General features: G+C 44.6%; 1 protein-coding gene across 1 annotated transcript; it reads right to left on the reverse strand.

The window, feature by feature from the left end:
* Window positions 1-175: 175 nt before the first annotated feature.
* CLDN11 (claudin 11) lies at window positions 176-26,907 on the reverse strand. The gene is made up of 3 exons (XM_029616799.1): window positions 26,610-26,907; window positions 24,339-24,503; window positions 176-1,870 (listed from the first exon to the last, which is right to left on the reverse strand). Exons 1-3 carry the CDS (start codon window positions 26,833-26,835, stop codon window positions 1,641-1,643), a joined length of 621 nt encoding a protein of 206 aa, XP_029472659.1. The 5' UTR covers window positions 26,836-26,907; the 3' UTR covers window positions 176-1,640.
* Between the last annotated feature and the right edge of the window lie 241 nt (window positions 26,908-27,148).

Raw genomic sequence — 27,148 nt, forward strand, 5'->3', positions numbered from 1 at the left:
GCAAGGTGAAAAAAGGCTGGAGGAGGGGAAGAAAGGCTAGATGGAAATGAAACATTAAAAAAAAAAAAGTTAAAAAATCAAAAAATGACAAAAAAAAAGCAAAAATAGATGAGAAAAAGTGATAGCAAAAATAGACCAAAAAAGAAAAAAATCTGAAATATAGGCAAAACAAGAGAAAAAACCAGCAAAAAGTTCAAAGCAATACACAAAATAATGAAAAAAAGAGCCAAAAAGCAAAAAAAAAAAAAAAAAAGTTACAAGGGTATACACATTTTTTCCTGGCTTCTAAAATATTTTCTGCCCAAGTTTCTACATGTTTTTCCACCTCTGATATTAGTGTTACCATTGTATGCAGAATCGATGCATCATGTCACATACACACAAGGCCATCATGTATTGAAGCGATAGCGTCAGGTGTGATGCATGATGTATATTAGGGCTTCTGTCAAATCTAGAAATGATTCTGTTAAATCTAGAAATGATTCTGTTAAATACAGATGTGATAAGGTCATGCCAACATGTGAAAAATGATACAGCTCATGTAGAAAAGATACCATTAACTGAAAAGTGATAATCGTCATGTGTAGAAGCTATATCAATGTGAACAGACGTAATACCATCAACTATAGAATTGATAAGTCATTTGTAGAAATTATTAGTAGCCAAACAAGGGGAGTAAACAATTTATCAAGATTATCAGTTGTGATATATACAGAAATATTCTTCACTGCACAGCACCCAATTTGTCTAGAGTGGATGACCCTTGGGAATATGGAGTGGTTGAGTAACATTGGGCAGGGTGTGTCTAGGGATTATATGGGGTTCTTCTTTTTATGGATTTAATTGTGGGGATCTACCTTGTTGGATTATTTTTCATTATATTGTGTATATTTATTATTACTTGTATTTATTTATGTTGTAATTGTATTTTGTGAATATTAAATAACTTGTTTTGAGTGTTTTAGCAAAAGGATGAATTAGAAGATTAATAGTTAAAATGAAAACAATTTTTCAAGAATGTTTTCTCACTCAGGAAAAAAAACGATTCTTTCTTTTTTAAATATCTTGCAAGGGTATCATACACTTTTCTGCACCATAGTGATATCTATGCTGTACTGTATTTGTAATCATTTACCCCTTGCAGGTCCTAAAACAAAAGTTCTTTCTATACATTTTATTTCACAAAATTTGAAAATTCAAAAAATATATACAAATTTTATATCTCCTGAGATTTGAAGCAGGTTGATTCAGCTAGAAACCTTTACAGGGAAGCTCACATCAACTTCACTTCTCACGTTGCATCAGTGCCAAAGTGATCTCAACAAAATGCTCAGAAAAACTCAAGGCTAAATCGGTTACTATGCTGGGAATAATTTTCTGTATGATATGTTATAATTGATAAACTTGAAAATGTTTCCTCCCCTGGTTGTGCTACTATGTATTTTTGATAGGGACAGTCATTTTTACTTCTCTTGTTTGAATATCTAATGTGTAGAAGTGACACCATCATCTTTGTATTGTCATACATTTACAATATTTGTATTCTGGATCCTTGACCAAATAAAGTTATTTAAAAAACGATGCCATCATGTTTAGGACCAACACCGTCTGCTGCAAAAGTGATACTGTCAATTCACTCCTTATACATTGGCACTCTTGGCGTGAGATGGAGACCCTTGGGAGGAGTAGTAAAATCGGTTTTCGCCAAACGCCTGTGATTCTCCTGAACAACAAATGATGACAGACCCGCCAAAAACCAAAAGAGCTGATCCAATCCAGCCTGCATACAGGGAGTATCCAAAGTGTACAATGGTGGTCTCACGATGAGTGGACACGGGGAACCAGATGGTGGAAATGATGGTACAAAATGCTAGGGAGAAATTAAAACATATTCATGTGTGTGTATATATATATATAAAATAGCAGCTTAAAATAACAATAAAGTCATCACTGTTAGATGTATCTTTTATTCTAAAACAATAAAAAGTGAACAAAACAGAAATCAATAACCTGAAATCTTTTCAGCTGGTGTGTGTCACTCAGCAGCGCCACCTTAAGAACATAAGAAATGCCGTACTGGGTCAGACCAAAGATCTAGTAAGTCAAGCATTCTGTCTCCGACAGTGGCTAATCTGGGGTCAGAAGTACCTGGCAGGACTCCAAAGAAGAGATCCAATCCTTCCTACTCATAAGCAGCGTGTATCAGAAGCTTTGCATGTCAGAAAAGGTTGATTAGGGCCAGATACGGTGGTGGTAAGTTGCTTGTCGTTTACAGATTTAAACGGTCACAGCCCAATCATGGCAACTGTGACGTTCTTAGCAGGATATCGCAGTGGTTTGCCATTGCCTTTTGCAGGTCACAGCACCGTCTTCCCTGATGGGTTTCCCATCCAGGAATAAGCAAAGCCCATCTCTGCCTAAGCTTCTGAGATTTGGTAAGTTCAGGATCTCCCAAGATAGTCTTACTGGGGACAGCCAGATGTACTAAGCATATTTCTCCATAGGCACAACATGGGAGAAAATAAACTTTAGTATACAGGTCCCTTACTAGTCTTCAAGATGAGCCAATCGGGCCTTTTCCAGCACATCAAGTAACTGAATAGAACATTTTTGTAAAGACGATTTAAACACCAAAGATGGCAACACACACCTCATACAAAGGATTAAAACGGACAAGATTCCACGGTAGAGTTAATTCCTTCCAATGCTACTGATGGCATAAAAATGAGGAAAACAAAGCTTGAAGCTAAACCCCACAATTATTGTCAGGGATAAAGCAGTTTTAGCATGAAGCAACCATGATGACAAATTGGCTTCATTACGGACAATTACCGGTACCCAATATCCTATGGAATGAATGCCATTGCCAATCGTGTGTACAACTACAAGAATGAAACTCAAGCAGGGGCGGATTGGCCTATCGGGGGATCGGGCTTCCCCCGGTGGGCCGGTCGCTCCCATCACGTGATTTTTTTTTTTTTTAAACTTCCCGGCCAAAGACAAGAAGAGGGTCTCCTGGCATGCACTAAGCCTGGGGCGCCGCGAGCAGTGGTATCCCGAGGGGAGCCAACGCCCCCGGGCGCAGGGAGGCTCATGCGGCGCTGCGACAGGCAGATCGGCAGGGCCAGGGTGAGGCTCACGTCACCACGGCCCGAAGAAAAAGATTGCGTTTAAACGCGCTGATGCTCCTCCTCCTTCCTGTCTGTGCGTCCCCGGAAGTAAACGTTGCCAGAGCCGTGTGGGCAGGAAGGAGGAGGAGCATCAGCGCGTGCAGAAGAGGAGCAGCACTTATGGGCCGCCGCGGCCCGAGAAGATCAGGGCCGCTGCAGGGCCCATCCTGCGGCGACCCGCGAAGAGCAGGCCCAGAGGTGAGAGAGAGGCTGAGGGTCTGTAGAGGGGGTGTGTGCGTGTATGAGATGAGTTGAGAGATTGTGTGTGAGAGTGAGGACCTGAATGTTTGCAGAGACAGCATGTGAGAGCCTGTGTGTGTGTGAGAGAGACAGAATGTGACAGTGAGAGCCTGTGTGTATGAATGATTGTATGAGAGAGAGCATGTGACAGTGAGAGCCTGTGCTTGAGCAAGGCAGCATGTGGGAGTGAGAGAGAGCCTGTGTGTGTGTGAGAGTCAGCATGTGACAGTGAGAGCCTGTGTGTATGAATGATTGTATGAGAGAGAGCATGTGACAGTGAGAGCCTGTGCTTGAGCAAGACAGCATGTGGGAGTGAGAGAGAGCCTGTGTGTGTGTGAGAGTCAGACAGCATGTGCCAGTGAGAGACTGTGTGTGTGAGAGAGAGAAATGCATGTGAGAATGAGAACCTGACTGTGTGTTTGAGGGAAGAAGATGGAGAGAAAAGACACAGAAAAAAAGACAACATAAAAGGAATTGGCAAAAAAAATAAGAAAGGGAAGGTGGAAAAAAAGCCTGTGACCAACCAATTAGAAAACTAAGATCAGACAGCAAAGGTAAAAAAAAAAGAAATAAATTACTTTTTACTGATTGGCACATGTAATCTTTGGGAATGTGCAAGAGTAGCACTTTCTCTATGCGGATCTCACAATGTACGAGATCAGCATGGAGAAAGTGGAAGCCCACGGGGCCTGCACAGAGGAGGCAGCAGAATGGGCTTCAGTGTCAGTAGCAGCAATCGGCACCTCCCCAATAGCCACGCGGCAGCAGTGACAGTGGCAGCAGAGGAATGAGAGAGGTTCCGAGGTTGTTGGCAAAAGAAAGAGAGGGGGTCTGCCTTTAGTGTGTGCATGTGTATGAATGGGAGTCTCTGCATGGGGGTGTATGTGTGTGAATGCATAGGTGCCTGCCTGGGGGTCTGTGTGTGTGAGAATGAATGTGTGCATGCCTGGGGGATGGGGAGGGAGTGGTGTGAAAATGAATGGGAGCCTGCCTGGGGGTCAGTGTGTGTGTGTGAGAATGACTGGGAGCTTGCCTGGGTGTGAGTGTTTGTGTGTATGTGTGAGAGCATGAGTGCGTATGAGAAAATCCAAGGGAGTAAGAGTTTGTATGTGGAGGGGGAGAGAGTGTCTTAGAGCCTGAGAGTGTGTCAGTGTCTGTGAGAGCGAGAGATTATGGTGGGTATAAGAGCATGAATGTGTATGTATGTGACAGTGTATGTGTGAGAGAGAATGGACATGTGAGTATGTGTGAGAGAGAGAGGATAACCTCCTAATCCTCGACAATATCAGGGTGACTGGAAATCAAGAGCTCCCACAGAAGGGGACAGCACAGCAGGGGCTTTTAAAATCCTTATTAGTTTTAATTATTGAATATTATTTGATGTCTGCTCTTTTTGAAATATTTTATTGGTGTTATATACACATTTTTGAAAATTTGCCTGAGTTAAATTATTGGTGGTTCTATTCAGCAGCAGTTTTGAAATATATATTTTTAGTATGATTTTCCTATTGTGATGTTTTATAGTTCTTGATTTTATTGCTTGATGTTTTATGAGGAATGATGGTATTTTCTGTTTTTCCATTGCTGCATTACATACAGTCTAACTTGTTGTGCTTTCCAGTTCAGTTTGTCTGTGCATTTCTGTGTATATTTTATGGTCCCTTTATTCTGTATTTGGTGACTCACCAAATTGTATGTGTAATTGGGTACCCATGGGCCAGTATGGAGAAAAATCCCCCCGGGCCACTATTTTCCCACAATCCGCCCCTGAACTCAAGTAGCTGTCCATCTGGTTTCTGGAGAAATCCGGTGTTTTGGTAGAGTGTGATACTTTTCAAAGGACCAACAAGCTCAACGCCCACAGTATGCCAAATTCACCTGGCACACCGTGCATTACAAAATATTCTGGTAGGGTCAATTCTACCCCTAACTTCGATGCAGATAATCAGTGCCAGCCCTGCAAATCCCCACTTATGTCTTTGCTTTATTGAAAGGTTGATGCTGGATAACAAGGAACCTCTTCCCCAAGTCCAGTCACCAGGATGCGCAGCACTGAGCAGTGTCCATGCTGCTAATGTCTAATCACCAAGGGGGGGGATGGGAGAGTTCCCATCCAAGGGATGGTCATAGGCCTTTGTGGAGACGCTACCATGGCCTAGTAAAAGAATGGATTCTTGCTCCACCGGGTAATATGTTCTCATTGCTCACTGAGGGTGCTATTTACATAAAGGATTGGGACAGGGTAGGGGAATACAGGCAGCCAAGTAGATTCTTTTAGCTCTTTGGGCTTCTGTAGTTAGAGAGATTCTGTGGTGGAGCCAAAAGCAGCAGCTCCAGAGCCAGAGGTAGAAAGCCAACCTCGGTGCTGTGGAGGCTGCAGGAAGTGTGAAAGATGCTCTCTTCCCCAGTTTGTTTCTAGGAAGAAAATGTTTTGGGTTTTTTTTTATTAATCAGGCCCCCCCTATGCACATTGCCAAATCGCTCCAAGTGACATGACACTGTGCAGTTTAATAAGATTTCGTTAATAACTGTGGACTGCTTGTTTATTGTCCCACCAGTGCAATAAGCTTCCCTGAGGAGTTCAAAAACCCGCGGCTTATCTGTAGTTATCCTTGCATTCAGAACACTGAATTCCAAAGAATATAACATCTAGACAGGGGGCTTCTGGCACCCAGATTCGAGTAAACGGCTGAGAATTACCGATGTCCTGATCTCAGGCTTACAGAAAAGGAGATTCACTAAATCTCCCGTTACTTTCTTGGTGTTTAATAACGGACTATCAGAAATAACTGACTCGCCACCGTATATAATTTGCAAGGGGCCCAACATCTGTACTAGAGAAGGAATGCAAACCTGAATCCAGCTTCTCGAGTGGAAATCCGTGCTTCAATCCATTTTGCATTACAAACTGTAAAACAAAACGTTTGTCTTTGTACTGAAGTGATCACAGCACTAGGCACTTTTTTTTGGTTTGTTTTGGGGGGGGGGGGCAGGGAGGTGTTTGTTTCTTTTAAATTATGTTTTCCAGCCGGCAGCTTCAACTGCTCATTTCTCTGCTTCTGGCTCGAGCATCCCCTGCTCATCAAGGGCTCAGATGCCACTAACTTTCAAGGACTGAGTGCAATGTTTTTATTTCCCTTTGCATCCTATCCTTGGCCTAGCCTCTGTGGTAGTCCTCAGCTAAGAAACACCGGCCACAGCTCCTTTGGGAGCCTGTACAAGTGTGCTGTGTGCATGGCTGGTCGGGGGGTGGGGGGGGAGAAGGGGGTCATGAATGCATGAAGAGGAGGGCTCCCTCTCTCTCAGGGCTCCCTCTCTCACAGAGGGAGCAGGATCCAGATCCAGAAATGTACCCTAGATCTTCTGCTTGGCACTGCATCCTTCGTGGCGACATGCCAGCTTTGGGGAAAAAAGTGTTCTCATACATTGTAGGAGAATGCACGATGAAGTCTGGCACTGTTCCTTCTGAAGACAGATAAAGTAAGCCATTCTTTTCCTTTGTCATCTCCTTTGATTTTCTCGTTTTTATTCCAACAAATGGAATGTTGGAAAGAATGCTATAAAAGGGATTGATGTCCATCTGTCCATCCATAGACACCATAATTTCCCATGAAAGGGATGGAAACTCACTCTAACTTTCAAACCTATTTGGGTTACTGCATGCATGCGTGTAAGTCAGTGTGCAGAGATTTATCCTGCTATTTTATAAGCTGTGTAGCGAGAGCTGAGTAATTTATAAAATACTGGGTACATATGATCTGAAAGTACACGCGTATGTTTCAGAGCATGCATATATTTCCACTGCAATTAAAGCGCTTCCTTTTCCTACCTATTTTATACACGTGCGTGCATACATTTTAGGTGCATATAAAAATAGAACATGTACATGTAAAACCAGGTATTTTATAATGTACACGGATATACTTTCTTGCTCGCATATTTGAGATCGCCAGTTCGCTGATACCTCTGCCAGTTCATGTCCGGATCATCTAGACCCTTTAGCACTTCATCCTGAATCCTCACCAGTTCACCCAGACTTCCCACCCAAAAACTGCAGACAACAGACCAGTCCGATATCAGTTGCATTAGTTAACTAGCAAATGTAAAACTACACAAATAAATTACATAATTTATACACGAATATCTCTTATAAAATGTGCAACTTCTGTGTGTACCTCTTGACCCCACCTCAGAATGCCCGACTGCTCCTTTTTTTGTGCCAGCAAATATGCACGCAAAACCAAAAATACATGCATACTATTAATGTTTATAAAATGTACACAAATACAGGCTACTTCCACATGTATATGCTAATTTTCCACACTTATCCCCTTGAAAATGTACTTATAAATTTGGCCAGCAGGAAGAAAATGTGAATACCTCAGATAAGTTTGAAAACCAGAAACATCAGGTCAGTATTTTAAGAGAACGGAGCCTCCAAAAAAATAGCCCTATTGCTTTCTATGGGAAACTGTTAGAGCTGTAGAACACTGCTCCATTCCAAAAACCCACCCTCAACCTTCTAGCAGTTTGGTACATAGCAACACAGGCAGACAGAGACAACGAAAACTAACTGAAGCAGCTAGAAATGGATGATAGCAAAAGGCACCTTTAAAGCCAACACTGCACATTTCCAAAGATACAGATACCCCACATCCTCACACACACACATCCAAGCATACACATTCCATACCCCTCCACGTATACCCCAATACCTGCACAGCCCCACGCATTCCTACACCGCATATACACACAAACTCCGACTCCCCATACACTCTCAGTCAGTTACCATCTACATCACCCCATACACATACTTCCACCCATCTACCCTTTACTCCCCCTGCACCCACAAACTCACAATCCATGCACTCACCTCACACACCCACACAGCCTCCACCCACCCACTCATGTACACACATGCAACCCCACACACATACATCCTCCATACACCCCACCTATACCCACTATTCCTTCCCAAATTCACTCCCATTACACACCCTTCCATACCCACCGTTCTTCAAATCAGTGCTGGGAAAGCATTCCTGCCTCTGCATGCTTTCTCTGCTTTGAAATACAATATTTTCTGTTTAGGATTATGAAAGAGCTTTAAATTATATTATTTGCTGTTTGGGAGTGTGATAAAGTTTTAAAAGCATAATATTTGGCTATTTGAAAGCGTAATAGAGCTGTTTTTATGTTTGTTTTTCTCACCTACCCCTCTCTTAAATCTACCTTTTTAGACTATTAACTAATTAGAAGTTCAGGGGAAAAAAAATTACAAAATAGGAACCAACTAGTTTTTTTTGGCAAATAAGTGAAAAATAAACTGTTACTCAAATTTAAAAAGAAATAGTAGGTCAATTATAAGTTTTTTGCTATAGAGTACACAAAATGTCAAGAAAATTTAAGAAATTATTTTGTATAACTAAAAAGGATATAAAACAGCATTCCAGCAGTGAGATTGAGGTGACCTAGTCTTTTGCACCAAGTGCCATTATCTCTCTGTTGGGGAGAGGTTATATTTTGAACCCAGGGAAACGAGCTCCTAACTCTCAGAGATTGAATCTGATCTCTGAAAGCTTAAGTGGCATACCTTGAGGAGCTGAGACAAACAGAGAAGTACTTAAAGGAGATCTTCAGCTAACCTGGAAGATGTAAAAGGGCAAATTGACAAACTAAAGAGCAGCAAATCTCCTGGACCAGATGGTATACATCCAAGAACACTGAAAGAACTGAAAAATGAAATTACAGACCGACTATTAGTAATCTGTAAACTATCATTAAAATCAGCTATGGTACCTAAAGACTAGAGGGTGACCAATATAACCCCAATTTTTTAAAAAGGTTCCAGGGGTGATCCAGGAAACCACAGACCATGAACCTGACATCAGTGTCAGGAACAATGGTTGAAACTATTAGAAAAGAACAAAATTACAAACTATATTGATAGTTATAGGCTAATAAGACAAAGCCAAGGAAAGTCTTGCCGCACCACTCTGCTACATTTTATTTGAAAGCATGAATAAACACATGGCTAAAGGTGAGCCAGTTCATACAGTGTATCTAGATTTTCAGAAAGTGCTTGAAAAAATATCTCATGAGAGACTCTTGAGGAAATTAAAAAGTCAGGGAATAGTAGGCAATGTTCTATTGTCAATTGAGAACTGGTTAAAAGAAAACAGAGAGTAGGGCTAAATAGCCAATATTATCAGTGGAGAAAGGTGAATAGTGGAGTGCCCCAGGGATCTGTACTGGGACCACTGCTTTTTAACATATTTATGGGACCAACGAGTGAGGTGATCAAATTTGCTGTTGATACAAAATTATTCGGTTGTTAAATCACAAGACGATTGTGAGAAATTGTAAGAGGATCTTGCAGATGACATTTAATGTGGACAAGTGCAAAGTGATGCATTTAGGGAAGAACAACCCAAATTATACTACACAATGCAAGGTTCCACATTGGGTTTCACCACCCAGGAAAAGCATCTAGGCATCATCGAGGATAATATGTTGAAATACTTTGCTCATTGCGTGGTAGCGGCTAAGAAAGCAAATAGAATGCTAGGAATTATTAGAAAAGGAATGGAGAATAAAAAAGAGAGTGTCAGCATGCCTCTTTATCGCTCCATGGTAAGACTGAACCTTCAATACTATGTGCAGTTCTGGTCACTGCATCTTAAAAAAGATATAGCGGAATTAGAAATTATACAAAGAAGGGTGACCAGGATGATAAAGGAGATGGAACAATTTTCCTATGAAGAAAGGCTAAAGAGATTAGGGCTCTTCAGCTTGGGGAACAGATGGCTGAGAGGAGATATGATAGAGGTCTATAAAATAATGGATGGAGTGGAATGGGTAAGCGTGAATTGGCTATTTACTCTTTCAAAAAATACATGCAGTGAAGTTACTAGTTAATACATTTAACATAATTAGGAGAAAATATTTTTTTTTACTAAACTCATAATTAAGCTCTGAAATTCATTGCCGGGTGTGGTAAAAGCTATTAGTGTAGCTGAGTTCAAAAAAGGTTTGGGCAAGTTCCTGGAAGAAAAGTCCATAAACCATTATTAACGTGGACTAAGGGACTAAGGGAAATCCACTTCTTATCCCTGGGATAAACAGCATGGAATCGATTGACCTTCTGGGAACCTGCCAGATACATGTGAGCTGGATTGGCCACTGTTGGACCTTTGGTCTGACCCAGTATGGCAAATCTTATATTCTTATGATACAGTAAAAGGTTTGTCTTTCACTCTAGCAGCCCCCGTGCTGCTTGGTGAAGCAAGATTTCCAGGAAGAAGCCATCGCCTTGGAGTGGTAGGAAGTGGTCCAGTAACTAAGACTTGCCTTCTAGGTAATGAATTATTCTCTCTCAGTGAGGATGTGTTTCCTGGGATGTGTGCCCATGTAGGAAAGGATAGTACTGCCCTTATTACTGGTGATTTGATCACATTTGGTAGATGTGAGGATCACTTGATAACTTGATATAACTTTTTTTTGGATATGTAATCCAAAAGAGCGGCATGAGATGGGGGAGAGGGACCAAGAGCGAGATCTTGGGGTGATAGTTTCTGGCAATCTAAAAATGGTGATGCAATGTGACAAGGCAATAGCTAAAGCCAGAAGACTGCTGGGCTACATAGAAAGAGGAATAACCAGTAAGAGAAAGGAGGTGGTGATGCCCTTGTACAGGGCCTTGGTGAGGCCTCACCTGGAGTACTGTGTTCAGTTCTGGAGCCCTTATCACAAAAGGGACAGAGACAGGATGGAGGCGGTCCAGAAAAAGGCTACTAAAATGGTGTGGGGTCAGTATCAGAAAATCTATGAGGAGAGACTGAAGGATCTGAATATGAATACCCTGGAAGAAAGGAGGCACAGGGGTGATATGATACAGACCTTCAGATACCTAAAAGGTTTTAATGATGTGCAAACGTCAAACCTTAGAAATCAGTAGAACTAGGGATCATGAAATGAAACTCCAAGGAGGATGCCTCAGAACCAACGTCAGAAAATATTTCTTCATGGAGAGGGTGGTAGATGCCTGGAATGCCCTTCTGGAGGAAGTGGTGAAATCCAAAAAGGTGAAGGAATTCAAAAGGGCATGGGATAAATCTTGTGGAACCCTAAAGGCTAAAGGATGGAAATGAAGAAAAGAGTGCATGGAGTAACTTGATGGTGCGGCGGTTACTACCCTTAACCAATAAGCCTTGCCACTGTTGATGCAACTCCATCATTGCTCTCTGCTTCAACGGCAGGGGGAGAAGGGCAATTGGATTTGTTCAGCAACCGAGGGTCCGACTTTTACGGACTGGGGAAACAAGTACTGTGATGCAACTCAAGCATTGCTCTCTGCTTCAACAGCAAGGCATAACAGGGAATTGGATTCAACAGCAATCAACGAGGGCCCTGACTTTTATGATCTGGGAAATATATAAGCATGGGGTAATCTACACGGCACAGACTTACTGGGCAGACTGGATGGACCATTTGGTCCTTTTCTGCCGTCATTTCCATGTTTATGTTAGTGATAGGAGCACATACAAAATGGCATTGTGGAGATAGGAGGACGTAGTTCCTCTTCACAAAAATGGAAGTAAGGAAGAGGCTGGGAACTATAGGCTGGTTAGTCTGACCTCTTTGGTGAGTACATTAATGAAATTGCTGCTAAAAGAGAGAATAGTGCAATTTCTGGAATCCAGTGGATTACAAGATCCAAGGCAGCATGGTTATCACCGGAGGTAGGTCTTGTCAGATTAATCTAATTGATTTCTTTGACTGGGTGGCCAGATAGTTTGATCAGAGAAGAGCACTAGATGTAGTGTACTTGGATTTCAGTAAGGCCTTTGAAACTGTTCCACATAGGCAACCGATAAATAAACTGAGTACCCTTGGTATGGGCCCTCCAATGGCTTGACTGCTGAGAAAAGAAGTGTTATACTAGCAATGTGTCACAAGAATCAGTCCTTGGACTGATTCTTTTTAACAGTTTTGTAAGCAATATCAGGACAGAATTCTCTGTTTGTAGATGATATCAAAGTCTACAACAGGGTGGATACCTTGTTAGCTGTGGAAAACATGAGAAAGGATCTAGGAAAGCTTGAAGAATGATCTAGAAGAATGGCAGCTAAGGTTTAATTTAAAAAAATGCAGTCATGCAAATTGGGCTGCAGAAAGCCAAGGGAGTGGTACAGTATAGGGAGTGAAATTCTTCTAAGCATAAAACAAGAGTGAGATCTAGGGGTGTGTGGCCTGGAGATCTAGGGGTGTGTGGCCTGGAGACAAACAAGTCTGATTTCAGCCTTCTTAGAACAGTAAACCTTTATTATAACCTCACACATGCACACCCATAGACTTATCCTTAGACAGTGTACACTCTTTATTTATAGTGTGTTGCTTCTTCTCAGCTCAGTGTTCGGACAGTGTTGTATACAGGAGCTGCCATCCTCCCAGAGGTGTGACCTGGTCTGGTTATCCCTACCTGGATCCCAGCTCTTACTCCCCAGTCTCTGATTACACCCTCTGAGTCCCACCTGCCCCGCAGGATCCCATCAGGCCAAACATCCTCCTGGATCCCATCCAGGAGAGTCCAAGACCTTCCAGTCCCCTTCTCTTGGTGGTCATGACCACCACCCAGTGTGCCGTTCACGCAGTACACATCCCCAGTCCTTTAATTAAGTCCTTTGCTGGCTCCATTTTTAATTCTATCCCGATGGAGCTATATGGACCGACTGGGGAACCACAAATGCTGGTTCCTCTCTCACCAGCTGCTCCCGCTTCTTGGCTTCTGGTATAAAGCCCTTCCTTGGCTCCTCTGTATCCTCTGTCACCGGAGTCTCCACAGCACCATCCTCTGGGCTCTCCGTGTATTATTTCTCCAGTTTCTCCACAGCATCTCCCTCTGGGCTCTCAGTGGTTTCCTTTTCTGTACACTCTGGCCATTTGCCTATACTGGTCACTGGCTCCGCCGCAGCCTCACTCACTGGGGTCTCCTTAGCACCACCCTCTAGGCTTGCCATGGTATCTCTCCCTTGTTTTGGGGCTCCAGGTAGTGTTTGGACACCCTATAGGGTCTTCATCCAGACCGCCTGTAGCACCGACTTCCAACTTCTCGCTACTGCCTCCTCCTGGGCAGTCTGTGTTGCTCTCCTCGGAGCTCTCTGTGACCCCTCTCTCAGGGTAGTGACTGGGCACCCTACAAGGTCTTCACCAGGACCCCCTGTAGCGCCAATCGCCAGCCTTGCTTTCGACAGGCTAGGAGTTTCTCTCAGCTCACTCACTAGCCTAGCATTCTCTCTGTCAATTTGCTTCCGGTCCTACCACTGGGTCTTCTTTGCTTACATTTCTTGTAGTGGAGCGATCAGCTGCAGCCATTCTGTAAGGCCCCCTCCTGGGCCCTTCGTGCTGCCACTTCTGGACAAGGCTGCAAGGTCCCACTCCACATAGAAGTTGACGATGGCCCAGGTCTGCTGACTCCTTGCCAGGCTCTCTTGTATCCTTTTATCTCCCTCCTGGAGAGTCTGGATCAAAGCCTCCATCATGCACTCTGACGCCTGCATTCTGGTGTTGCCATACCCTGGCTACTCCATGCCAGGTTTTCTTTCTGACTGCACTGCAGAGTAGTTTGCTTCCTTCTACAGGGGCACAACCTGCCCCCACACACAGCACTCTCAGCCAACTCTGGCAGCTTCTCCAGGACCACACCCTGCTTAGCTCAGCCCTGCTACACCAGTGTTTCTTTCACTTTTCTTTTCAAGACAAAAAAAGTAACAAAAAAAAAAAGCAATGATAATTTGCTCACTGTTAAATCCCTGTCTATCTCCCAGCAAGGCTTCTTCCTTTAGCAGGTTCAACGCTAAAACTTCCTGGCTATCCCTGAAACCAGACCCAAACACTGTTTCCTCTCTACCTGAAACTTTTTCTCTTCAGTGCAGCTTCTGCCACACCCTTTCACAAACCACCGTGCACTCCTGCTCTCCCTGTACTCTGTACATAGTTTTAGAGCCACAGGCCTGTGGGAATCACCACATGTGGGGACGAGCAGTGATTCCCACAGCCCTGGAAACAAACAAGTCTGATTCCAGCCTTCTTAAAAACATACTCTTTATTATAACTTTACAGGTGCACAATAATAGACTTCCTTCTCCTCAGACAGTGTACACTCTTTACTTACAGTGCATTGCTTCGTCTCAGCTCAATGTTTGGACAGTATTGCATACAGGAGCTGCCTACCTCCTGGAGACCTGGCCTGGTCTGGTTATCCCCACCTGGATCACAGCTCTTATTCCCCAATCTCTGGTTATGCCCTCTGAGCCCCACCTGTCCCGCAGGATCCTGCCCATGGAGAGCAGACTCTCCTTAAGGCATTTAAGGTGGACCAGGCATCTATCCTGGTCCCACACAGCTAAATAGAGGAACACTAGTGGCGCTGCCTCACAGGGTGATTGTATCTGATGATCTTAAGGTTGCCAAGCAGGTGGATAACACAACAGCAAAAGCCAGAAAGGTACTTGGGTGCATAAGGAGAGGAATAGTCAGCAGGAAAAAAGGAGATGATTTTGCCCCTGTATAAGTCCCTAGTGAGATCTCATTTGGAATACTGTGAATAATAGAGATGTGAATCGGAACCGGAATCGGTTCGGATTCCGGTTCCGATTCACATCGTGTTTGTTTTTTTTCGTCCGGCCCGATCGCGGTTTTGTTTATCGGCTGCGCCCGAGCCGATAAACAAAAAACCCACCCCGACCCTTTAAAACTAATCCCTTAGCTTCCCCCACCCTCCCGACCCCCCCCCAAAAAACATTTTACAGGTACCTGGTGGTCCAGTGGGGGTCCCGGGAGCGATCTCCCACTCTCAGGCCGTAGGCTGCCACTAATAAAAATGGCGCCGATGGCCTTTGCCCTTACCATGTGACAGGGTATCCGTGCCATTGGCTGGCCCCTGTCACATGGAGGGAGCACTGGTTGGCCGGCGCCATCTTTAAAAATGGCGCCGGCCATTTTTGCTGTCTAAATCTAATTCCACTTTTCCTCTTTTCCCCCTACCATTGAAGCAGAGAGAAATGATGGAGTTGCATCAACAGTCTGAAGGCTGATTGGATAAGGGTAGTAACTGCCACACCAGCAAGTTACCCCAATGCACTCTTTTCTTCATTTTCATCCTCTAGTCTTTAGGGATCCACAGTGTTTGTCCCATGCCCCTTTGAAATCTCTCACTGTTTTTGTCTTCACCACCTCCTCCAGAAGGGCATTCCAGTATCTGAATTCATGAAAGCATGGGATGAGCACAGGGGATCTCTGAGGGCAGGGGTAGGCATTGTAGAACTGAGTATTTAGTTTGGATGGGCAGACTAGAAAGGCCATGTGATCTTTTTTTATCATCACATTTCTAAGTTTCTATGTTTCTGATATGAAGGAAGTGGACCTTACATGTCACCTAGATAGAACTTGGAAGAGCGCTGAGGAGGAGCAGCCGACTGCCATGGTGCATGTGAGTACCAACAACATAGGGAAGTGCAAGAGGTACTCCTGGGGCAATTCTGCACAAAAAAATCTTAAAATTCTGCGAAATTCTGCAAACTTTATATTGGTCAAAATAACACTATTTACATGACAGTCTTTAAGTAATTACATTTTAAATTAATACAGAAAAAAGTTATTACTTAAAAATGCAGAATTTTACATATTTTGAGCAGAATTTCCCTAGAAATTCACTGTACGAGTGTCCCTTCCACTCGCTCTCCCTACTCCCCTGGCCACTTTGCCCTCTCAGGCCCCAACTCCTCCACCTGCCAGTATCTCTCCCCTCCTCCTCTAGGCTCAACCCCTTCCACTCTATTGCCAGTCCCAGAGTTTGACCCGTTCTCAGTACTGCCCCTCACACAGGCTCCCTCTGTCCCTCCCTCTCTCACACACATGCTACCTCTCTCTAGTACACATACAAACATCCTCATACAGGCTCCCTCATTCTCTCTCACATACACATCCCCTTGTACAGGGTCCCTCTCTCATGCATACACACCCACACAAGCTCCTTTCTCTCTCACACATACATCCTCACACAGGCTACCTATGTCTCTCTCACACACCCCTTCACACAGGCTCCCTCTCACACATACACAATCCCTTCACACAGGCTAGCACTTTCACATACACACTATCCCTTGTCCATACACACCAGCTCCCAATCTCTCACACACATATACACTCCTTCACAATCTCCTCAGATAGGCTCCCTCTCTCTGGCACCCACACTCGAGCACACACACCCCCGCTCTCTCTCACACCCCCCCTGCTTACCCCCACAGTCTCTCTTATAACCCCCTGCTCACCCCCCTGCTCTCACCTCCCCTGCTCTCTCTCACACCCCCTGCTCTCTCACCCCTCTGCTCTCTCTCTCTCTCACACACACCCCCTCCCCTCACTCACTCCCTCTCCCTCACACACCCCTCCCCTTGCGTCTCACACTCCTCCTCTCTCTCACACCCCTCCCCTTCTCACATACACACTTCTCTACATGCACTATCTCTCACCGGGGCCTTCATCTTTGCCGCGAACAGTGTGCACTCTGTTTGCGGCATGCTGGGGTCTCCTCTGCCATTTTCTGCTTACAATTTGGTAATTATGCATGGTGGGGGGGGGGGGGAATTCTGCGCAAATTCTGCTCTCCACAGTAGCGCAGAATTCCCCCAAGACTAAAGAGGGACATTTTGGAAGACAAATTTAGGTTTTAGGTAGGAGATTAAAATCAAAAACCTCTACGGTAGCATTTTCAGATATGCTCCCACACAAATCCCAGCTCTGGGCTCTCAATGCATGCTTAAGACAATGATGCAGAGAGAAATCCTTTAGAATTGTTAGGAACCAGGAAACATTTTGAGGAAGGGACTATTTTGGCTGCTGGCATTAAAAATGTTAAAGGAGATAGTGCAGCTTTTAAACTAGATTATTGGGAAAAGCAGCCAGTCACTCAGGAGTGCAAGGTTCAGATTGAGGTGTCTTCAAAGTATACTGTTCAATTAGAGAGAACAGAATTTTTCAATAAAGAAAAGGTAGTAAAAGCTGACGTAGCTCAGGTGACTGTAAATGAGGAACAGGCAAATGTGAATGCTCCAAAATTACCTGAATCAACTGCTAAAAATAAACAGACTGAGAGTAGGAATTAAAAAAAAAAAAAGATAGAATTACTTGTCTGTAGGCAAATACCAGTAGTCTAAAAAATAAAGATTGGAGAGTTATAAAGTATGACGCCAAATTAAAATATAGACATAATAAGTATCTCACAGACCTAGTGGAAAGAGGATAATGAATGGGACACTGTAATCCCTGGGTATAAAATATATTAAAATGACAGGGAAGATCAAATTGGGTGTGGGGTGGATACTAAACGTTAAGGATGGCACAGTCCAATAGGATAAAAGTTCAACAGGAAGCAAACTGCACTCTGGAATCTCTATGGATTGAAATTCCATGCAAGATGGAGAAGAGTTTAGCAGCGGGAGCATCTGTCATCCATCTGATTAGGATGATGAAACAGACTGCGAAATAAAAAAAGAGATTAGATAGACTAATAATTTTGCCAACACCATAATAATGGTGGGCTTCCATTGCTTCAATATTGATTGGGCGGACATCTCTTCAGGGCATGCAAGGAAGGTTACATTTTTAGATGCCAAAATGACTGCTTCATGTAACAGATAGTCCTGGAATCGACAAGAGGAAGAACTACTTTAGACTTAATACTCAGTGGACTGCAGGACCTTGTGAGGCTGCTTGGCAATAGTGATCAAAATACAATCAAATTTGATATAATCACCAAAGGGAGAATATTATGTAAAACTACTGCAGTAGCATTCAAATTCAAAAAGGGAGAGTTTGATAAAATGAGAAAATTAGTCAGAAAGAAACTAAAAGCGTGAAGATGGTATTTTTAAACAATCTTTGAAGCCCAGATAAAATGTATTCCATGCATTAAAACAGTTGAAGAAAAACCAAACGACTGCCAGCATGGTTAAATGGTGTTGTGAAACAGGTTAACACAAAAAGGTATATCTAAAAAAATGGAAACCAAGACCAAATGAGGAGAAAATGAAAGTGCATAGGCACTTACAAGGTAGATGTAAAACATTAATAAGACATGCCAAAAAAGAATTTGAGAAGAAGCTTGTCATAGAAGCAAAACTAATAAGAAAAGTGAGGCCCAAATGAGCCAGTCGATATAGTGACCTGGATTTTCAAAAGACATTTTATAAGTCCCACATAGAAACATGATGGCAGAAAAAGACATCTGGCCCATCCAGTCTGCCCATCCACCCAATTCATTTAGCATTATAATTCCCATCACTTCCTTAAAGATCCCCTGTATTTAACCCATGCTTTCTTGAAACAAGATACTGTTTTTTGTCTCTACCACCTCCACTGGGAGGCCATTTCATGTATCCACATCCTCTCTGTAAGGAAATATTTCCTAAGATTACTCATGAGTCTACCCCCTTTCACCCTCATCAAATGACCCATTATACTAGAACCTCCTTTCTGATAAAACAGGCTCACCTCCTGTGCATGGAAACCTTTGCGATATTGAAAGTCTATCATATCTCCCCTATCTTGCCTTTCCTCCAGGGTGTATATGTTTAGATCTTTAAGTCCATCTCCTTATGCTTTACAATGAAGACGACTGACTATTTTAGTAGCCACCCTCTGGACCGACTCCATCCTATTTATATCCTTGTGAAAGTGCAGTCTCCAGGATTGTACACAGTATTCACCAGGGACCTATAGAGGGGCAATATCACCATTCTTTTTCTGCTGACAATTCCTCTCCCTATGCAGCCAAGCAGCTTTCTGGCTTTTACCATCACTTTATCCACTTGTTTGGCCACCTTAAGATACAATTACCCTCAGATACCACTCTTCTTTCATGCTTGGAAGAATTTCAACTCCAATTCTGTACCTCTTCCTTAGGATTTTGCAACCTGAATGCATTACTCTGCATTTTTTAGCATTAAATCTTAGCTGCCAGACCTCAGACCATTCCTCAAGCTTCTCTAGATCCCTCCTCATGTTTTCTACACCTTCCTGGCTGCCCACTGTTACAGATTTTGGTATCATTGGCGAGAAGCCAAACCTTTCCCAGCAATCCTTGTGTTATGTCGCTCATAAAAATGTTGAAAAGAACTGGTCCAAGGACTGATACCTGAGGCACACCACTAGTAACATCCCCCCTCCTCAAAATAAACTCCATTTACCACTATCCATTATCACCTCCCACTCAGCCAGTTTCTAACCCAGTCAGTCAGACTAGGTCCCATTCCAAGGGTGCACAATTTATGTATAACTCTTCTTTGCTGAAATTCAAAATCACTACCTCTAGTGCTCTCCCTTGATCCAACTCTCTTGTCACCCAATCAAAGAAATTGATCAGATTCATCTGACAAGAATTACCTCAGGTAAAACCATGCTACTTTGGATCTTGACATCCACTGGATTCCAAAAACTGCACTATCCTCTGTTGTAGCAGTGATTCCTTTAGTTTGCTCACCACAGAGGTGAGATTAACCGGTCTGTAGTTCCCAGCCTCCTCTTTACTTCCACTTTGATGAATATGAACCACATCTGCCCTTTTCCAGTCCTCCGAGACTACTCCAGACCTAAAGAAGCATTGAAAAAGGTCAACCAGCAGAACTGCCAGGACATCTCTAAGTTCCGTTAGTACTCTTGGATGTATCCCATCCGGCCCCATCACCTTATCTTCTTTAAGTTTAGTTAACTCCTCACAAACACACTTCTGAAAACTGATTAAGATTTACTTCACTTCCAACTTTATTTGTGTTCGTTTTACGTGGTCCTGCTCCAGACCCTTCCACAGTGAACACCGAACAGAAATATTCCTTAAGCAATTTTGCTTTTTCCTCATCAACCTCTACTTTATTCTTCCCTTCACCTTTGAGTCTTCTTCCTTTTTTCACTAACATATCTAAAGAAAAGCCCTGTCCCCCCCATTTTACCATATTTGCTATTTTTTATTCCATTTCAACTTTTGCATTCCTGACTACTTTCCAAGCTTCTCTTAATTTTTTCCAGATACTGTGGCCCATCTTCCTCTTTCTGCGATATATTGTAGTTTATGAATGCTAATCTTTTCTCTCTTAATGTTTCAGCTACTTCTTTAAAAAAAACCATAGTGGCCTCTTTTTCCTCTTCCCTTTATTTAGTTTCCTAACAAAAATATGAATTGCCCTGTCTCCTTTTAGTTTTGTCCATTGCCCTTCTACTTCCCCTAGATTTTCCCATCCAGCTAATGACTCCTTGAGGTGCTCCCCCATTTCCTCGGGAAATTACAATGTAATAGGATTGTTGGCAATGTCCTATTGTAGACTGGTAATTGTCTAAAAGAGAGGAAACAGAATAGGTCTAAATGGTTAACTTGTTCAATGGAGAGAGGTGAATAGTAGAATACACAGGGATCTGTACTGGGACCAGTATTGTTTAACATAGTCATAAATGGTCTAGAAAAAGGAGCAGTGAGTAATGTGATCAGATTTGCACATGACACAAAATTATTCAAAGTAGTAAAAACACAAGTTGATTGTAAGTAATTACAAGAGGACATTGTGAGACTGGGGAACTGGGCATCTAAATGGCAGATGAAATGTAATGTGAACAAGTGCAAAGTGATGCACATAGGGATAAATAATCCTAACTAGGTTTCAGTTTAGAAGTTACCACTTAGATAAAGGGCCTTGGGGGTCATTGTGGACAACATGTTGAAATCTTTTGCTCAGTTTGCAACGGCAGCCAAATAAAGCAAATAGATTGTTAGGAATTATTCAGAAAGGAAAAGAAAACAAAACTAGGATTATAATAATTTCTCTGTGTCGATATGTGGTGTGGCCATGCCTGAGTATTGTGTGGAATTCTGGTTGCCACACCTCAAAAAAAAAAAGATTTAGCACAACTGGATAAAGTACAGAGTAGAGCAGCAAAAGATGATTACAGGGATGGATTTGCTCCCCTGTGAAAAAAAAAGGCTGAACAGATTAGGCATCTTCAGCTTGCAGAGGAGATGTGATAAAGGTTTATAAAACTGTATGCAGGATGGAACAGGTAGAGAACAGCTTTCTATACTATCAAACAGCCTATGATTAGGGGACCCTCTCTGAAACTGACAGGTGGAAGATTTAAAACAAATGTAGGAAAGTATGCTTTTTCAATCAATGCACAATTGTTGCCAGAAAATCTGGTTCAGGCTAGTAGTTTAACTGAGTTTAAAAACGGTTTGGCCAAGGAGGACAGATCCATAAATAATTATTAGCCAGGTCAGGGCTTCCCAAACTGTGGGTCTCCCAAATGCCTGAAATGGCAGCCCTCTTCAGGTAACAGCAGTGTTAGTGGTGGAAGTCAGCCTGGGGCCTGTGAACCAGCGCTCACAGGCCCTGCAGTGGCCCCCACCCCTTGCATGAATTTTTGAATGAGGAGAAATCAGAGCCCCTGCAGGGCCTGTAAATTTGCACAGGCTCGGAGGCCTCGTATGCTGGCTTTCATTACTAATGCTGCTGCTGCTGCTTGCACATCACCGTCAGGCTTGGGACCAGCCACGAAAGGAGGAGAGAGCTGAGCGTGCATGGGCTAGTGGAGACTGCCCACTGCTCCTCTTTCCCTCACCCACCCACCACTGAAATACCCAAGAGACAAATATGGCCCCTGTCATCAGCTTGACCTCTCTTCCCACCAGCAGTCATCCACCTTTGGCCTACGGCCCAAAGGAAAATGTTGCTACTGACAATGGCCAGGGGGATGTTTGGAGGAGGGGCTGTTTGAGGGTTGGATCAGGTGGAGAGGGCTTGCTTATGGATGATGAGAGAAGAGGAAGGTCGAGAAGAGTATGTAAGAGAACTGGAGGGAAAGAGGTGAGAGATGAGGTGGAGGTGGAGGATGAGCGTGAGAAGGGAATGAGGGATGGGATGAGAGGGAGGTAATGACAAAGGTTCGCTTGAGGGCTATAAGGGCTTGGGGGTGAGAGAGGGGGGATGGGCTGGGGAAGTGAGAGGAACTGGGCAATGTAAGAAGGGATTAGCAGGAGGGGATGTAGGTTGAGAGAGGGGGGGGTCCAGGGGAAGGGAGGAGATTAAGATAAGAGGTTCTCTGGAGGAGGGGGAGGGTTGAAGGAGTGTGAAAGTTGAGATGGTGGAGGTTGGGAGAAGGGATCAGCCGAAGTGTGGGGAGATGAGAGTGGAGTGATGGTTAGAGGAGGACCTCTACCTATGGCCATGACAAGCATTCCTCCCAGCTTCAGTTGTTCTCTGGGGGTCATGCGAATTTTCCAGTGTTAAAATGGGATAATATTGGATGAAAGTTTGGGAAGCCCTGTGCTAGACAGATCTCGGTTTCTCCACCTCTTAATTCTTGGGGAGAGCTACATGAAACAGGCTTTTGAATTGGGATTTGCCAGGTACTTCCAGGCAAACCTAACTGGCCACGGATGAAGACAGGATGCTGGGTTCAAAGGATCATTGCTCTGACCCAGCAAGGCATTTCTTATCTTCTTGCATTCATCTTCCTTTGCAAATCTTCAGAATTTGTCAGCTATTTTTCCTACTGAATATAATTTGTATTAACTACACTGCTAGACCCATGTAGTCCAGTACATTAAAAAAAAACAAACAAATGAGATGACTAGCTTTGGTCCAAATTTTCCACTTTCTTCTGTTACACTGAGTTGCACTTGTGCTCTGGATTTCCCTATGCACATATGGTCCGATTTTAAAAGGGCCACACGTATAAAAACTGGGGGGGGTTATGTGGTGGCCGGGCCTTGTGTGCGCTGCGTGCATTTTCGGAAGGGCCCAGCCACACACATAAACCCTTACGCGCCGAATTGCCGGGCCTCTCCAGGGGGCCGGGGGGGGGGGGCATGATCTGGGTGGGGAGGGATGGGGAAGGACGGGCTGAGACAGCACCATTAGCACCTGGGGAAGTGTGCGCTGGCAGCCGGCCGGCGCGTGGAATGTACTCCTGCTCCGAAGGTAAAAAAAAAATGAAAAAAAGTCTAAGAGTTAGGTAGGGCGTAGGGGTCGGGGAGGAGAGGGGGAAAGGTAGGGAGGTTAGATAGGGGTATAGGGAAGTTCCCTCCCGGTCCACTACCTTAATTGGGGGGAACTGGGCGTCGCCGTGCGTTGCATTATAAAATTCCTCTCCCCCCCCCCCCCCCCCCCCCGCACGCGAAAGTCGCGGGCCTCCTGCGCACGCGGATTTTAAAATCCGGGCGTGCATGTGCGTGCGGCCATTGGATTTTATATCACGGCCGCTGCTTTTAAAATCGACCCCTTTGTGCATTCAGCTGAAGGAGTATGTCAACCGAGCTGACTCGCAGAGAAGGGGGCTCGCTGCTGAAGTACAATGCTGTAAACCCTCAGAAGGCTAAAATAACTTTTTTAAATAAAGCAGCATTGCATGCTTCTTGACTCAGAACCTTGTTTGGGTGCTATGCACCGAGGTGCCAAGCTGCATGGGTGATGAGAGGGATGGCGGGAAGATGGGGTCTCATGATACCCGCCACATTCCAAACCCTGACGATAATAACTTTATATTAAGTGCTGGTTTCCCCTCCCGAGAGTGCACCAGAGCCATCCTTGGAGGGGAGAGAAGGGGCACAAACAGAAATGACCGAGGACCCTTCACCCCCGGCGCTATAATTTACCGTCAGCTTGGGGGCAGAACCAATCACTGAAAGCGCTTTGGGGGCCTCGCTGTGGCTGATTTTGTCCCGGGGCCCTGCCTCTTCCTGAGATCGGCCCCGGGGTAAAAGTGAGTGCATTAATTCAGAATCCTGACAGCTGACACAATGCAAACATCCTGCGCATGCCCAGATTTCTAGCTCCCACCACGGCAGAGAGCAGGGTGACGACGCGACAGGGGTGCGACCTTTACCTATGGCCATGACAAGCATCCCTCCCATCTTGAAGCGCTTGTGCTTGGCGGCTCCAGGCTCGTGGCCCATCCGGATGCAGGGCAGGGCTGACACCAGCAGGAAGACGGCCGGGAGGCCTAGGATACAGGCGGCAATCATCAGGGCCCGGCAGGCCTGGATGTAAGCTGTGTCAATGACAACAGGATGCAGCAGTCAGGGCAAAAAAAAAAAGAGAGCATTCAAACGCGAGGCCTTTATCCTGTACTCTGTGGGGGGACTCATTATTCCCTGAAACACAGCTCCCTAATAAATTCAGCTGCATCCCTGCGAAATCTGGGGCTGGGGAGCGGGTTACCTGGCTTTGGGCCAGACGTACCAAAAGGATTGTCTCCCATTTTGTGTCTTTGGGAAACACGCTTAATACAATCGCTCCTTCTTCTGTCCTTCTGTGTACGTATTGTCTCCTGAACCATTCAGCCTACAGCAATCACATTTTCTGGTTAGCTGTATCTGCATTTCTTAACCTCTACCAAACAACTGGGAAACACGATCTACTTATTTACGGTGGCCTTTTTTTTCTTTTTCCGGTCCAGAACAGTGATTTATTATTGCATCTAGTCTCCTCGAAAAGGCGTTGGATTTCCAGCCCTGCCGCGATGGAGGGATTCGCTGGAGGCAGTGGTGGTGCCCGGACACGGCGGTGGTTGATTGTTCCTCTTTGGCGCTTGATCTCTTTTGTTCTGGAGGGGGGGACGACACAATTTGTTTTGTTTTCTGCTGGCGTTTCCATACAGGAAATCGACGGTGCGCCATTCTTAACATGGGCAATGGGAGTAATAAAACTGCAGCCGGAGCATTCGGCCCCTCCCAAACCCAACCAGAACTGAAAAACAAGAATCTCAGCTTGGAAAACAGTGCTGGCTGTCATCTCACACCCCTCCGTGTTCATTAACAGCCTGGGATACAGAAGGACCAGCTTAACGAAGGGCAGAGCCTCCTACTGCTCGATCCTGGCAGGGAAAACAATTCAAGGTTAATGGGAACTATCATTTATAAAGACCTTTCAAACGCCAGTAGCAAAGAGAAAAAAAAAAAGTCACTTTAATGAAATATTAATTAACAAGTAAGAAAAGAACTGCAGAGCAAATAGTTTGAGCACTTTTTTCATTTTTTTCTTTTTCTTCTCTATTTTGGGTTGATCCATCAGTTTTATGGTAAAACGTTATTTGGCTTTTAGACGGATATAGCTAACCAGAAAATGTGATTGCTTGTAGGCTGAATGGTTCAGGAGATAATATGTACACAGAAGGACAGATGAAGGAGCGATTGTATTAAGCGTGTTTCCCATCGACACAAAATGGGAGACAATCCTTTAGTACATCTGGCCCAAAGCCAATACATAAGTCATTTTTTAAAGGAAAAAAAAAAAAGCACTAAAAAAGATGTCCCCATGATGATATAAATCCTCTCAAATAACCTGAGTGCAGACACCTGCAGAAGGTTCAGTTCAGTTTTAATTTCATGAAAGTAAAAAAAATGCACACATTTATCCAGCCTTGAAAGTACTGACATGGATTTTTGGGAGACAAGACTGTAAGTTCCCAGCTTTTAAAGAAAAATAAAACCACAATATAGGGGAAGCCTTCTCTAGTTCTTACTCTTGGAAAGTTTTATAAGCAAGAGGACCTAGAAAGTTAGGATACCTCGCAAAGGAGCAGGGGAGCCAGGGAACCCTGTCCTGTGGGCAGACGAAAAGCAGTGAAAGAGCTAAGTCAGCCCGGCAAAGGGGGAGAGAGAGACCCCCTCACTGCCATCCCCCCCTCAGGAGCAAAAGTGCGATAAAAAGGAAGGGCCCTGGCTGGCAAAAGCGAGAATTCCAACTTTTTGCACAAATCCTTCAAGAGAAAGGCAATCGGAAAGACGGAACTTGCGGTCCTGAGGGGAGGGAAGGATGGGTTGGGGGGGGGGGGGCAGATCCCTCCTGGGGCATCTGTAAGAAGGCAATTACTTGAGGCATGCCAGCATACAGTTAAGTTATAACAACAAGGGGAGCTGGGTAACCTGGCCATCGTATTGCTTTACCCCCGAGGAAGGGACTTCTGGCCAGCGCTGGCTGGGCAGGACATGATTTCCCCAAGGAAAGGAGACCGGAGAAAGGATTATTCATGTCTTCGTGTACTTTGAAGCTCCGCTTTAATTCGGGTTTGCCTTTCAAACCGAAAGCCAGGTGCGCACAGGCTAAGGAATGCAAATTGCAAGAAATGCTCTGGTAGCGGAATCCGGAGTCCTACCTGGCAAAATGAGGATGTCGGCCAGGGGCTTGCAGTGGTAGAGCCCGGTGGACATCACGCAGTCGGCCCACAGCCCCTTGGAGCCCACCTCGTCCAGCTTCCTGCAGGTGGTGATGCTGTAGCTGCACGTCACGACCCAGTCGTTGGTGGCGGTGGTGACGATGATCGCGATCCAGCCGAAGAAACTGGAGGCGAAGCCCACGAACTGCAGGCACGTGGCGGTCATGGTGCGAGCCCGAGCCCTGGAGCGGCGCGCGAGGAGTGCTGGTGGCCACCGCTCTGCGGGACCCGTCCCCGTGCCAGCCGGGCTCCGGCGGCGCCGCCCCGCCCCTCGCCCCGCCCCCCCCAGCCAGGGGGCGGGGCCTTCAGCCAGTTCGCGAAGGCGGCGAGCCGGGCGGCTGCTCTCTTCGGCCCAGCCGCATCTATTGAAGCCGGAGGCAGTGCAAATCCCTAGCGATGTCAAGGATTATTTAGGTGTGGGGGGTTTTTTTTGTTTGTTTGTTTTTAATGCAGACTTTCTTATCTACATTAAAGCAATT

The sequence above is a fragment of the Rhinatrema bivittatum genome, chromosome 9 (genome assembly GCF_901001135.1).
Source record: "Rhinatrema bivittatum chromosome 9, aRhiBiv1.1, whole genome shotgun sequence".
In the NCBI taxonomy this organism is placed as follows: Eukaryota; Metazoa; Chordata; class Amphibia; order Gymnophiona; family Rhinatrematidae; genus Rhinatrema; species Rhinatrema bivittatum.

Bases quoted from the DNA above. Each gene is read 5' to 3' on its own strand.
- CLDN11 (XM_029616799.1), bottom strand. From the start codon at position 26,835: ATGACCGCCACGTGCCTGCAGTTCGTGGGCTTCGCCTCCAGTTTCTTC. The intron at 24,504-26,609 runs GTAGGACTCCGG...TCATTGACACAG, and splicing joins CGACATCCTCATTTTGCCAG to CTTACATCCAGGCCTGCCGG. The intron at 1,871-24,338 runs GTAAAGGTCGCA...ATTTCTCCCTAG, and splicing joins GATGCTTGTCATGGCCATAG to CATTTTGTACCATCATTTCC.